Below are 13,828 nucleotides of genomic sequence, written 5' to 3'. Positions count from 1 at the left end.
AGGTATTAAATGTAATTACCGGTTTTATCAGGACAACGATCCAAAACACACGTCAGATCGGGTTCGTACTTAGTTGCTTTATAATTATCGAAATGTCATTAAAACACCAGCCCAGTCACCAGATTTGAATGTTGAAGTATATGTATATAATAGTGCCCCAATATTAAATAGAAATGAATTGAAATTATTGCAAATGCGGTTTCCTACAATTTGTTCTCAAATTTTTTCGTGCGGTTGATATTTTCGGAGTTAAGGGAAAAAATAGTAGAAGTGGGGAAGCATAATAATTAATTATCTCGTTTATTATTAACTTACGAAGTGAATCTTCAAAGCAAAAATTAAGCGAATTATATTTTATATAATTTTGATTTTACTCAATTTTTTGCTAAAAGCAATATTTAAAGTCGTAGGTTCGTTTATGTTTATGGCTTGCTGCTGATGACGTCACCGTCTAGGGTTCGTTAGGCTTAGAACTTTAAATATTGATTTCGGCAAAAGAATGAAAGAGATCAAAATTGATCGTAAAGTTAATAATAAACCAGGGAATTCGATAATTATATTTCTGTCACCCCTTCCACTATTTTTCACTTAACTAGGAAAATATTGACCGCACGAAAAAATGTGTAAACAAGAAATTGTAGGAAATCGCATTTGTAACAATTTCAGTCTGTAGCATTTTTGTCGAAAAGTTGAAAATGGCGGAGATATTGAGCAAAAATGGTTCTCCTTTTTCATTTTAAAATTCAATATGGTGGTTAACGCAATGGTTAGATTCAGTGGTGTCGCGATTATAAATTTACACTACTAACTAAACCCCGCTAACTAATTTGACCCCGCCTAAAGGTTAGAATATTAAAATATGGGCCAGCTAGCCATACAACGTTAGACCTTTTTTTGTCGTTCAACTCGACTGGACTATTTTTTCTAATTATTGAGCCACTGACACAAACTAGCTTTATTGAGTAGCTAATAAGTAATACATCATTTAGTTATTCAGATTTATACCTCTCATAAAGCTTTTTAAAACTCAAAAACACATACAAACAGTTATTATCTTTGAAATTTTATACGCAATATATTATTCTTATTATTTTTAAACACAATACCTACCTTATTTTTATCCTCCGTTGAACAAATTTCATCAAGTTGGTTTTGTATACAGCCTAAAACAACAACCAATTTATTTTATTCCGGTTGATTCCAAAAATAAATAATATTAATTTTGAGGTTAAGTTATATTTATATTATAACCATAGATTATAACTGTATGTACTTATGTAAATAAAGTGGATTAACAATAATTGGTCATAAAAAATAGCCACAGAATTAGACAACTCACCATTTTGCAAGCCTTGATCCATTTTTCCTAATTTTAAAGGATACTGTTAGCACAACCACCACGAAGTCGATGTCAACAGGTTAGAAAATATTGATTGACGTGATGAGGAAAACCCTAAAAATAAAAAACAAAATATATTGATCGTTCTCAATTTAATGGGTGGCTAAAATATTTTGAGGAGGTTTAAAATATATTTTATATGGAATATTTATATACAATGAGTACAATGTAATCTTAGATTGTCCTTTTATATAGGGGGAAATATAAAATTGTAAAAGTATCTTAAAAACAGAAGACATAGGGCTTCTAAAAATTTATGTTTACGAATGTTAAAAATGAATAAATAGCGAAAGGTGATACAATGGCAGATGCTAAATATTAAGTTAGCGATCGGAAAAGAAACAGATGAATGTAAATAAAACAATAAATTATGTATCAATTACAATATCAAATTATGATAGCTGATAGAGGGCAATGAAAAAGTATTCTTATCTAAAGGTAGATATTTATCGCTTACACAGGGAGATAATTTTTATTCAGTAATAGTCCAGTCGTCAGAGATTTCACCTCTACAAATTATACAAACAATCTGCATTTTACTGAAAATGACTTGTTTGGGACCCCAAAAAAATATGCAAAAGAGTTTACCACTTGAACCACTTTACCATTTTGAACAAAAATGTTCTATTAAAGCGCTTTTTGTGTAAAATGAACCGTTCTCTTAGAGGCAACGCTTGAAGCGACCGATTATTTTGAATGTCAGTTACTCGCAAAATCAATTTTAATAAAGTTTATATCAACTCAACAGTAAAAATTCGATATCTTTTGATCAGATTGTCCTATCGACAAAAATCAAAATGCGTTTTAAAGGGGAAGAGTGTAGCTTTCGTATGCAGTTTTTGTATTTTGTGTTTAAAGTCAGTTTTTATAAAGGTGTTAAATAAATAAACGTTGCGTGATTTTTGACATTTTTTACGATTTTCATGATATTAATAAAATTGATTGCTTTCATTGATCGGCCGTAGTGGAATTTCCATTGTTAGAGCCTAATATTTAAAACATTAACTCTCTTACTCATGGCGTTGTCTACTTCGTTCCTCCGGGATTTTCGGGGTTGTCCTCTTTTCCTCCTTTCTATGGGGCTCCATTCGGTTATTCTCTTTAGCCATCTGCTGTCGGTAGTTCTTCTTACATGTCCATACCACTTTATTCTTTTTTGTTCTACGTCATTACTTCTGCTAAAGATGAACGGACTGAGAGACTGAGCAGGATAAGTTCGACAACGGCCCAGACATAACAGAAAATGAGGTATTAGAGGCGATAAAGAGAACAAAGAACAACAAGGCAACAGGTCCTGACGAAATACCTGTAGACATAATACGGTTAATAGAAAAATAGCAAATTGGAATATTGGTCGACTTATTCAATACAATATACAGTACAGGAATCATTCCCAGAGATTGGCCGATGTCAACATTCATAACATTACCAAAAAAACCAAATGCAAAAGAATGCCAAGACCACCGGATAATAAGTTTAATGAGTCATACGCTCAAAATATTTTTAAAAATTATACACCGCAGAATACACAACAAACTTGAGCAGAACATAAGTGACACACAATTTGGATTTAGAAATGCACTGGGAACGAGAGAAGCCCTGTTCGCTGTGAATGTACTTATGCAAAGGTGCATGGATGTTAATCAGCCAGTATATATGTGTTTCTTGGATTACAACAAAGCCTTCGATAAGGTCAGACATAACCGTCTTATCGAATTACTTTCGAAAGAAAAATTAGATATGAGAGACATGAGGATCATTAGCGCTATCTATTATAATCAGATCGCTGTGGTAAAAGAGAACAACGTCTTTTCAAATGAAATACGGATTGAGAGGGGCGTCAGGCAGGGCTGTGTCCTGTCTCCTAGTTTGTTCAATTTGTATTCAGAGGCAATAATCCTGGAAGCACTAGAAGAACTAACTATGGGAATAAAAGTAAATGGCCGACCAATCAATAATATACGGTTTACCGACGACACTATTTTATTAGCGGAATGTCTTGAGGATTTACAACAAATGGTTGACAGAGTGGTAGAAGTCAGTGAAGAAAACGGACTGTCCCTAAATATAAAAAAGACCCAATTTATGGTAATTACAACAGTCCAACAGCGCCAAGAAAACAACAATACATGGAGAACAAATTAACAAAATTGAAAAATATAAATATCTGGGTACAAAAATTAACGAAAATAATGAGTACACAGAAGAGATTAATGCAAGAATAGGACAGGCAAGAAATTCTTTCAACAAACTGAAAAAGTACTTTGCAGTTGGAGGCTTGGACATTAAAGAAAGATGTTTTGGACAGATTAGAAGCCTTCGAGTTATGGGCCTACAGAACTACAGAATAATATTAAGAATAAGTTGGATGGATAGAGTCACGAATGTCGAGGTGTTGACAAGAATGGGAAAAGATAAAGAGGTTTTAAGTACAATTAAAGTCAGAAAACTACAATATCTGGGACATGTCATGAGGGGCGAGGGTTATAACTTGTTGCAATTAATAATACAAGGAAGAATACAGGGTAGAAGGAGTCGCGGAAGAAGATGCATCTCCTGGTTAAACAATTTGAGAGCTTGGTTTAACTGCACTTCTGCTGACCTCTTTAGAGCAGCGGTATCGAAAGTGCGAATTGTCATGATGGTTGCCAACCTTCTTAGAGGAGATGGCACATGAAGAAGAAAAAGACTTCTCCTATTAATTCTTGTTACTCTTACTCTTTAAAACATATAACATGAAATTTCGATTTTGAGTTTTGGCAACAAATATAGGCACTTGAAATATGCCTATAAGAAATTCATTCACGAAGATGGTATTGAGTGGAATTTGTAGCTGAAGCTGTTTAGTTTTGAAAAACATACTTATGCAATTAAAAAGAAGCAATTTGAAACATTTTAGAACGTTTGTAACGTGAAAATTTAAATTCTGCGTTTTTAGAACTATTTCAAATGCCTAATGTTTGTTGCCAAAACTCAAAATCGAAATTTTATGTTACAGATTTTAAAGATTAGACTTTAACAATGAAAATTCCACTACGACTGGTCAATGAAAGTAATACATTTAAAGGAACAAAATATCTAACTTTTTATCACCATTGCCCCTGTCTTTGTGCGCGGTGTCGACTTTCCTTAATTTCATTTCTCCATAAGTTTGTGCCTTGGGTCATAGCAATATTAATCACTTTCACAGACATGTCTTGTTAAACTTTTCCTTCTAGGTCTTCTGTAGCCTTCATCTCCTATTTCTTCCAGGTGTTCTTTGGTCTTCCTCCCTTGTTTCTCTCAGAAACTTGCAATGCTGCGAGTTTTAGTATTGAGTTAGTATCATTTCGATTTTAAACATCCTAAACATTTGACCATATGTTCTTTCTATTTGGCATCAATTAGTGTCACATTTAGACTTCTCTACTCTAAAATATGCATACTTAATTTAATCTGGCCTGTCATTAAACTCATCCATCTAAGTCTTGTGGCAGTTTTATAGAATTTTCCTTTCAGTTACATTGTAATCTTTCTGTCACAGTTACACAACACACCACTTGCTTCCTTCCGGTTTATTCACTCACCCTAATTCTACTGCATACACTCCATCTATTTCTCGATCAATAATATTTTACTATTAACTGGCATTAACCTTTTTCTTGTTGTTTAAAACGTTCTAAACGTTTGGCATTCCTTTTCTCAGGTAGCTTAGCTTCCTCCGTGGATGTGTTAGTTATTGCTCTTGAAACCTCAGAGTCTTCTAACATTTCTTCTTCTTGCGGTACCGTCTCCTATCGGAGGTTGGCTACCATCACAGCAATCTTTACTTTGTTGGCTGCAGCTCTGAACAACTGTATTGAACTGCACCCATACCACTCCCTTAAATTTCGCAACCAGGAAATCCTCCCACGTCCCACATTTCTCTATCCCGAGATTTTTCCTTGGATTATGAGTCTAAGCAGAGAGTACTTTTCTCCTCTCATTATGTGTCCCAGATATTCCAGTTTTTTCGTTTGTATGGTTTTTATGACTTCGCATTCCTTCCCCATCTTCAGCAGAACATCTTGATTTGTTATTCTTTCTATCCATGATATTTTCCACATTCTCCTGTAACATCACATCTCGAATGCCTCAATGTTTTTGATGTTTATCTTTTTCAGTGTCCAGGCTTCCATGCCGTACAGCATAACGGAGAAAACATAGCACCTTAACATTCCCGTTCTTAAGTTTATATTTATGTCCCGGCTGCATAGGAACTTTTTCATTTTGACAAACGATTGTCTCGCTATCTCTATTCGCCTCTTGATTTCTCTTGTCTGGTCATTAGTATCAGTGAAGCAAACCCCCAAATATTTGTAGGACGTAACTCTTTCAACTGGCTGATTATTTATGGTTAAATTCACATTGGTGTATAGCTTCTTTGTTACAATCATGAATTTAGTCTTTCTGATGTTCAGTTTTAGACCATACTTATTGGTATGGGTGTTTATGTTTTCCATCAAAAACTGTAAATTTGCTATGTTATCTGTTACTATTAGCGTGTCATCAGCGTATCGTATATTGTTAATTAACTCTCCGTTAATGTTCATACCAATGTTTTGCTCTAGGAGCGCTTCCTGACATATTGTTTCGCTATATATATTGAATAATAGTGGAGAAAGCACACAACCCTGACGCACACCTCGACGAATCTCAATTTCTTCGGTTAACTCATTATCAACTTTGATTTTTGCTGTTTGTCCTCAGTACAACCTGGATATGATGTTAATGTCGCGACTGTCTAACATTACTGCTATAAATTGGTTGCATAGCTCCTGTAGTGAGCCTTTCCCAAGTTAACATGCTCCTTTTCTAACTTGGCTGCACCGCACTGAAGACGACCAATAGTCAGAAATACATAAATATACGTATTTGCCTTTCATCATATACACATATTTTATTATATATTTTTTCCTTTGTTGCGAGCTATGCTGATACCTTCTACCTTTATATATATATATATATATATATATATATATATATATATATATATATATATATATATATATATATATATATATATATATATATATATATATACGTTTCACATTACAAAGTAAATGTAAATAACTTACTCTTCATCAACAATCTTTATCGTCGATATATATAAATTTAATTATCAAATACTTGATATAGATCGATTTACGATCAAGTTTTCTGCACTGTTTTCACTTCTTCAGAACGACTTTCTGCTACGGGTTTGGCTAAAGCGAGGAGCGTTTGCAATTCTAGGTCAATTTCACTCAAAGATTTTTTATATTTCGACAATTAGCGACTATTAAAGTTTTTCTGCTTTTGGTATGAGTTAGATTACAACATAATACCTACATCGTTTGTTATATCTTACTATTCAAATGATTCTTCAGGTTTATGTAAGTGTCTATATATTTGATGAATACGCAAGAACATGGATTAAAAATGTCTTAAATAGACTTACTTTCATTTTTTGGATAAAAATTGGTTACAATCTTTAAAAATCGTTTAACAATCTTTAAAAACAGTTAAGCAAGTATTAAATACGACTTCAAAGAATTGCCAAATTTTTATAGTTTATAAGTATACGATAAAATGAGGAGGTCCTAATATCATTTTGAATTATATAACATCAGACTCACAGTAAATATATTGTTACTGCAGTCAAATTAAATCTGTTGAAATGGATATCTTAATCATCACAAAGATGTTACGCAGAAAAGCTTAAAGCCGAAGGGCAAGTTATAGAGTAGATCGAGAGATTCTAATAACTATGGTACCATAATCATGATAATAATAAATTATTTAAATTACCAACACTTTAAGGACGTCTTTCTCTTCTTCGCGTATCACTTTCACTTTCACGTTGCTTTGTCATAACAATCATATTAAAAGCTTCACAATAAGTGATATTCTTTGTAAGATTATCATCAATTTTAGGTAGAATATTTGAATATCTAATAATCTAGCAACAAAAGAGAGTAAAAGGACTGTGACAAGACAATAAACCAAACTGTAATGGAATATGCCTAATCGGAATTAAGGATGAAAACACGTAAATGGATACAACAGCTAGGTTGTAATAAACTAGAATAAGCTCGATAGCAAGGTGCATTCGGGCAATTAGGGTAGGTATAAATAAAATTCAAAAATTCTTGGATACAATGAAAAAAAATTAAATTAAATTTGAAAAAAGTACGAAATAGAAGTAATAAATGCATCAAAAAGCAAAGTGAATGGAATCAGAAACAGAAAAAGAGAATGGAACGAATATTTAGAAAGAATATGACCTTGAGAATGGCAAAAGTAACATATACTCCAAAAAGAGAATAAGTAACAAAGACAGTAGATACCCAGATGGCCTAAATAAATCTCAAGTTGCAAGTTGGGAAGAAGTGAAATAACGAAAAGGATATATGAGGTCATACACAGAATATGGAGACAAGAGAAAATGCCAAAAGAGTGAAATAAGAGTATTATCTGCCCAATCCATAAAAAGGGCGATAAACTTATCTAGGGAAATCTCCTGGCTGTGTTGTGAATATAAAATATTTACCAGTATACTTAACCATAGGCAATTGTTTTCGAAAAACTTCAAATTAAAATCTGGAGTTCGACAGGGATGCATAATATCCCCCATTCTATTCAATAATTTTTTGAGGAATGGCAAGGTGGAGCAACGAAAGGAGGAAGAAAAATAAAAAACCTACGTTATGCTGATGACACTGTTATATTGGCTTCGTCACCAGAAGAACTGGAACAAATTATGAATAGGCTAGGCACGGTGATTACGGAATATAGTTTGAAAACAAATATGCAGAAAACCAAAGTGATGATCATCGATAGAATCAGAAACAACCAGGTAGAGATAAGAATCATTGCAGGTTAAACAGTGGTCAGGCAATTTAATTACTTAGGCTCCGTTATTACTCACAGAGGTTGGCAGAAGAATCACCTAGCCAATATGGCATACTTTGCCATGAACCAGATATTGAAATCACGAGACGTAGGTACATCAAAGAACTAAGATACGAATTTACAAGACCATAATTCAGCCGATAGTGAGCTGCTATGGATGTGTAACTTGGGTATTGACTCAAAAATCTTTAAACCGCATAGACATCGTTGAAAGAAAGATACTGAGACGAATTCTAAGCTATATAAAATAAGAACAACAGGTGGCGAATCAGATACAATTATGAAATATATAATATATATAATATATAATATATATAATATATATATATATATATATATATATATATATATATATATATATATATATATATATATATATAAAGAACCACCTTTATCTCAGTATGCCCGCCTGCAACGTCTTCAATCTACAGGCTATGTATTTACGAAGAAAACGGGGTACCAACGAAATTTTTAAATGGATGAATGCAGGGGAGAAACCTATTGGAAGACCGAGAAAGCGATATGAGGATGATTTAGATCAGAACGCAAGAATCTCCTTGGCCTTCTATCGTGGAGGAGAATGGCTACCTACCGTACGGAATAAGAAATTGGTTTATTAGCGCGGCCAGGGCTCAAATTGTGCTGTAGAGCCATAGGGTGGAGGATGGAGGCAGTTGTCTATTCACATAATATAAAGGAGAATGCCTGCTTTTAATAAACAACTTTTCAGTTCAAGAAAATCTTGATCATGTTATGTTATGTGAAACTTAATAAGAAAACTAATAATAAAAAAATTTCAAACGCGAGATTAATGAACATGTTGTCCAAAGGATATTTAAGAATTGTTTGGTCAAGAAGCGAGTTCGAAAATGCTGAAAAATACTAAAAACGCGAAAACTACCGAAAAACTCAAAAATCAAGAAGAATTCTAAAAAACGCGAAAAATACCGAAAATCAAGAAAAATGCTGAAAATTATGGAAAACATGAAAAGTGCCGAAAAACACGACAATCAAACTCAAAAATTACGAAAATCACGAAAAATGCTGAAAAACGCGTAAAACATGAAAAATGCCGAAAAACAAAATATATTTTCACACTTACAAAACCTAAAAATATCGCTGATTTTTAGATTTTGATAATTTATTTTATTGCACCTTAATAATTGTTATTAAGTATTATCTTATTTAATCCGATATGTTAGTATTCTAATGATACTGATGACACATTTGTTACTATGTTGTTTATAACAAAGAAGGTCCGAAGATCAACTTGTAATATTAACCATAGATAATTATAAAAAACGAGTCAGTTTTTCTTCCAATGTTCGGGTTCAAGATTCAGGTGGTAATTTTTTATTTTCAAGCATAACAACTACACTAGATGGCAAAAACCAAAAGAAGACAGAACATGTATTTCAATAATGAGCTAATTTTTTTTATTCGCTTTATTGAGATTCCTTTAAGGATTTAAAAATTAGATTTATCACCTTGTTGTTACCCGATATATTATTTGTTATATTACGGCATTGTTCTCTACATTTATGAAATTATTACATTGCATTAAATAATAAGAGTCCATTAAAAATCCAGAAAAGGGGGACCACTTTACACAGTAAGTTTTATCCACGAGTTGTGTATCTATTATATAGTCATAAGATATATACTCAAACTGGGCAAATATTTGATAGATTTCACAGAAACTGAGGTGTGTTATTTTTTGTTAAATTAATTTATTTCAAGAGTTACAAATCGTATTATAATTTAAAAATGAGTAATTTTGCAAAAAACTTGTTTGAAAGATCGTGTCAAAATATGGTATACACAGTTTGTAACAAAAATCATCGTCTACAAACTGTGTATACCACCATTAAACAAAAATATGGTTACTTTTTTCTCTGAAAATTATGTATAGCAAAGAAACAATCATTACATAAAAAATTTCCATTACATATCTTGCAAGATATTTTTACTTGTAATTTTATCTGGAATGCTTCATAGCATAAGCTCTTCCATTTCTTTTGCTAAGTATTTTGTAATACTGTCTGCACCTTCGTCTCGTGTTTCCTTCAATAAGTTTATGGTTTCTTTCTAGTTCTTTTTCCTCATGTGACTGCTGTAAACGGTTGTGGGTTTGTTTAAAAATTTACGATTTGCTCTCGAAACAATGTTATTTTTATTTTTCCTCTGTTGTGGTTTGATTTGTAATATGTGCATTTACTGCGGCTGTGTTCTCTAAAAGTTCTATACTTACGTTTCGGTACCTCTTAATTCCGCGACGAACTGTTGAAGAATATGACCGTTTCATCATCGACAGTCTGGAACAGTCAAATGGATCGTTCCTTCCTCTTTACTGCTCTTTTATCAACTCCATAGGGAATGCTGGGCTATTCGCGTAAAAGGAAATACCGGAAGATTCTTATAAAATTTCGCATACTTTCTATTTTGAGATTGTTTACCTTTACTTTCTTGTACTCTTTTCTTTCCACTTCCTCGATTTTTTCATCCTCCAGTTTTGCTGTAGCGACCATCCTGTGTTTTGTGTCGACAGTTCTGGTTCCTTTTGCGTTAAGATATTATGTATGTTTTGTTCTAGGTTTCTCGTATGGACTATATTATAGTCGATTAATTTTTCGCATTTCTCTCTTCAGTCACAAATGTATATTTATCTTCAATGATTTGTTCACTGAATGTGTTTCCTATTATCAGGTCATTCGTTTGGCAGAATTCTAGAATTTTAATTCCATTTGTTTCCATGTTTCTTACCCATATTCTTTAATACACACTAATTCCCTATCAACGTCCTTACCTACTCTTGAATTCCAATCTCCTAAAATTATTAGTTTTTCTGTTGACTCTCTTAATTTGTCTAATGCATTTTGTAGTTCGTTGTAGAATTATAGCGTTGTATCTTCTTCATTACCTTCTTTTGTTCCGTATATTTGTACTATCCGTATCTTGTCTTTTAATTCTATTTGGTCTGTAATAATTATTCTAGGTGATACTGTTTCGTATTTTGTTATCCTTGATTCTATTCGTTTATTCACTATTATACTGACTTCTTCTTTTGCTCTGTACCGCTGTGCTACTTCGAAATAGTATAGGTTATATTTCTCGTTGATATTGATGTGTCCCCTCTCTATCTTTTTTGTTTCGCTTATTCCCATCATTTGTACATCCATTTTTTTTCATTTCATCTATAGCTTCTACTTCCTTGTCGGTGAGAGATGTCACATTCCATGTAGCTATTCCCATATGATTTGTCTCGTTATGATGTAATTCCTTATTACCGTTTTCTTCTTCTCCATTACTAGTGTTATCGTTGATTTCATGTTCCTGGTTTTTTATTACCATTATCTTCGTTATTTGTTTTATTATCGTTGAGTTTTCAACAATTCAACGTAGTAATATTTAAAAGAATCATGTGAAAGACAAAATGAACATAACAATCTTGAGAAAATTATTTTACCTGTGCAATTGCTCCAAATAATGTTTTTCGGTGAAGACACACATTTATCGTCATTTTCTAGTTCATCGGGCTTCAACACTTTTTCGCCATTTTACATTTTTACTACATGCCAATCAAACACAAGTACATGCTATTCAATAAATGATTTTCAGTGGATAAAACCGTCAGACGAACATTCCTATAGAAGTACCGAAAATTACGTCCATCTATTAGCGAAGTGCCAAACTGTTTTGCTATAGTTCCACAAATTGAACCGATACATTTTAAACTTCATATAGTTTTGTACATATAACGTACACACCAGATATAATCATTTAATGTTCTGCGCCCATATATGAACAGTTTGTGAGTAAAAACTTATTGTGTACCACTTATGGTCCGCATTTTGTGAAAAAAATATACGAAATGTATCTCAGTTTTTGTGAAGATGTGCGGAATATTTGACTCTTAGTCAAAATGTTAAATATACGACTACTTCTACTACAAACTACTACAAATACAAACAAAACTGGCCCCAAAACAGTCGACTAGGTCTAGTTTCTCGTAAATCAGACCTTCTTCTTCTTGATTACATAACACTTGTTTTCTGTGAATGAATTGGGTATTGGATCAATTCAAGAGATAATAACCGTGATTTTAATATTGTTAACGATCATGTGTACTCTTTGCACACAAAATCGATGCTATTCAGTGACAATCACGCTTAAAGTCGGTGTACATAACAATTTATAATTTTTACGACAATATTAACCACGTTATTTCTAATAAAGGAGGTTCAAAGAACATTCTTAAAATTAATCATAGGTAAACATGAAACCGAACAATGGAACACAACATCTATAATTTTGTAAATTGCACAATTATTTTTTATTGATTACAATGTAGACTTGAAAATTAAAAATAAATAAACAAAAAAAATGGTACAGTAGGCAGTACTGTAGACTAGGCATTTTTTGTAATTTTTAATTTTTGTTCTTATTTATTATTTTTTTTTTTTTTTTTCAGGTGATATGACCAGTGATGTTCTCCGAGTATGTACGGAAGCCCGAAGCAGGTCTCTAGGTGCCTTCTCTCCTTCGTTTAATATTCACAAATTAATGTTAGAAAATTTAGAAAAATTTTTACCAGAAGATGCTCATATTAGATGTAGTGGAAAACTTCACGTATCCCTTACTAGAGTCCATGACGGAAAGAATGTTGTGGTGAGTTTCATTTATTAAATGTCATTGTTACTATTTGTATCGAATGGTTGGGTTAACTAAAAAAATTAAATTCGAAATTAAAATTTTTATCTTATAACCGTGTTTCTTTGGATAAGTAGGTAAAAAGTTAAAACCGATTTGGTTTCATTGTGGTGCATGTATAATGTAGGCACAAGAAATTTGCTTTATGAGATTGAAAAATATTTTCTTATTTAAATAAGCTGTCTTAAATGCCACTGAACCTCTAAAAATCATACGAACAAGATGAATTTTGTTGAAAATATCAATTTTCGGAATATATATATATATATATATATATATATATATATATATATATATATATATATATATATATATATATATATATATAGAGAGAGAGAGAGAGAGAGAGAGAGAGAGAGAGAGAGAAGTGGATAACGTCCTTTAATTTGACCCTGTGAAATGCTTTCTTATTATTCACGAAACATAGATATGCCGGTTTGTTTTATTCTAATGATTTCTCTTGCACTTTGTATCACACAAAAGTTATGCTAGACACAAATTGAATGAGGCAACGGTTCTCAGAATCGGAAGAGATGTGAGCGTGGTTCTTTTGACCATTCTTACTTGCTCAGAAACAAAAAAAAAAAACGGAAAAGATTAAAAATTGGAGAGATGATAGCTACTATAGGGGACATAACACTAGGAGAGGCAGACATATGGGTAACCAACACAAAGAAAACAGGTTATCAAAAATTTGCCAAAAAGAAGGGCACCACTTTGTCTTTTTTTGTGAAGAACAAAGAAACCTCAAAGCCAAAATACCTATATAAACAAATACAGCAAACAATAATCAAAATACAATATAGA

The 13,828-nt window shown here is 32.4% G+C and overlaps 2 protein-coding genes across 5 annotated transcripts in view; one reads left to right on the top strand and one right to left on the bottom strand.

Moving 5' to 3' along the window:
- LOC140439915 (transketolase-like) overlaps positions 1 to 1,411 on the bottom strand; it is a 71,583-nt gene extending 70,172 nt beyond the window's left edge. The window contains exons 1-2 of the mRNA XM_072530088.1: positions 1,340 to 1,411; positions 1,111 to 1,163 (exon numbers count right to left, since the gene is read on the bottom strand). Coding sequence (XP_072386189.1) covers positions 1,111 to 1,163; positions 1,340 to 1,361 — 75 coding nt within the window. The 5' untranslated portion in view covers positions 1,362 to 1,411. The remainder of the gene's footprint in view (positions 1 to 1,110; positions 1,164 to 1,339) is intronic.
- Positions 1 to 13,828, top strand: part of LOC140439914 (1-acylglycerol-3-phosphate O-acyltransferase Pnpla3-like) — a 103,565-nt gene that overhangs the window by 24,442 nt on the left and 65,295 nt on the right. For all 4 annotated transcript variants that reach the window (XR_011950753.1, XM_072530087.1, XM_072530085.1 and 1 more), the window contains exon 2: positions 12,783 to 12,979. Coding sequence is in view for 3 of the 4 variants with exons in the window: in XM_072530087.1 (XP_072386188.1) it covers positions 12,783 to 12,979 (197 nt within the window). In the remaining variant the exon portion in view is untranslated. The remainder of the gene's footprint in view (positions 1 to 12,782; positions 12,980 to 13,828) is intronic.

Source organism: Diabrotica undecimpunctata, chromosome 4 (genome assembly GCF_040954645.1).
Source record: "Diabrotica undecimpunctata isolate CICGRU chromosome 4, icDiaUnde3, whole genome shotgun sequence".
NCBI lineage: Eukaryota > Metazoa > Arthropoda > Insecta > Coleoptera > Chrysomelidae > Diabrotica > Diabrotica undecimpunctata.
Note: the sequence above shows the minus strand (reverse complement) of the source record. Positions and strands in the feature narration are given on the sequence as shown.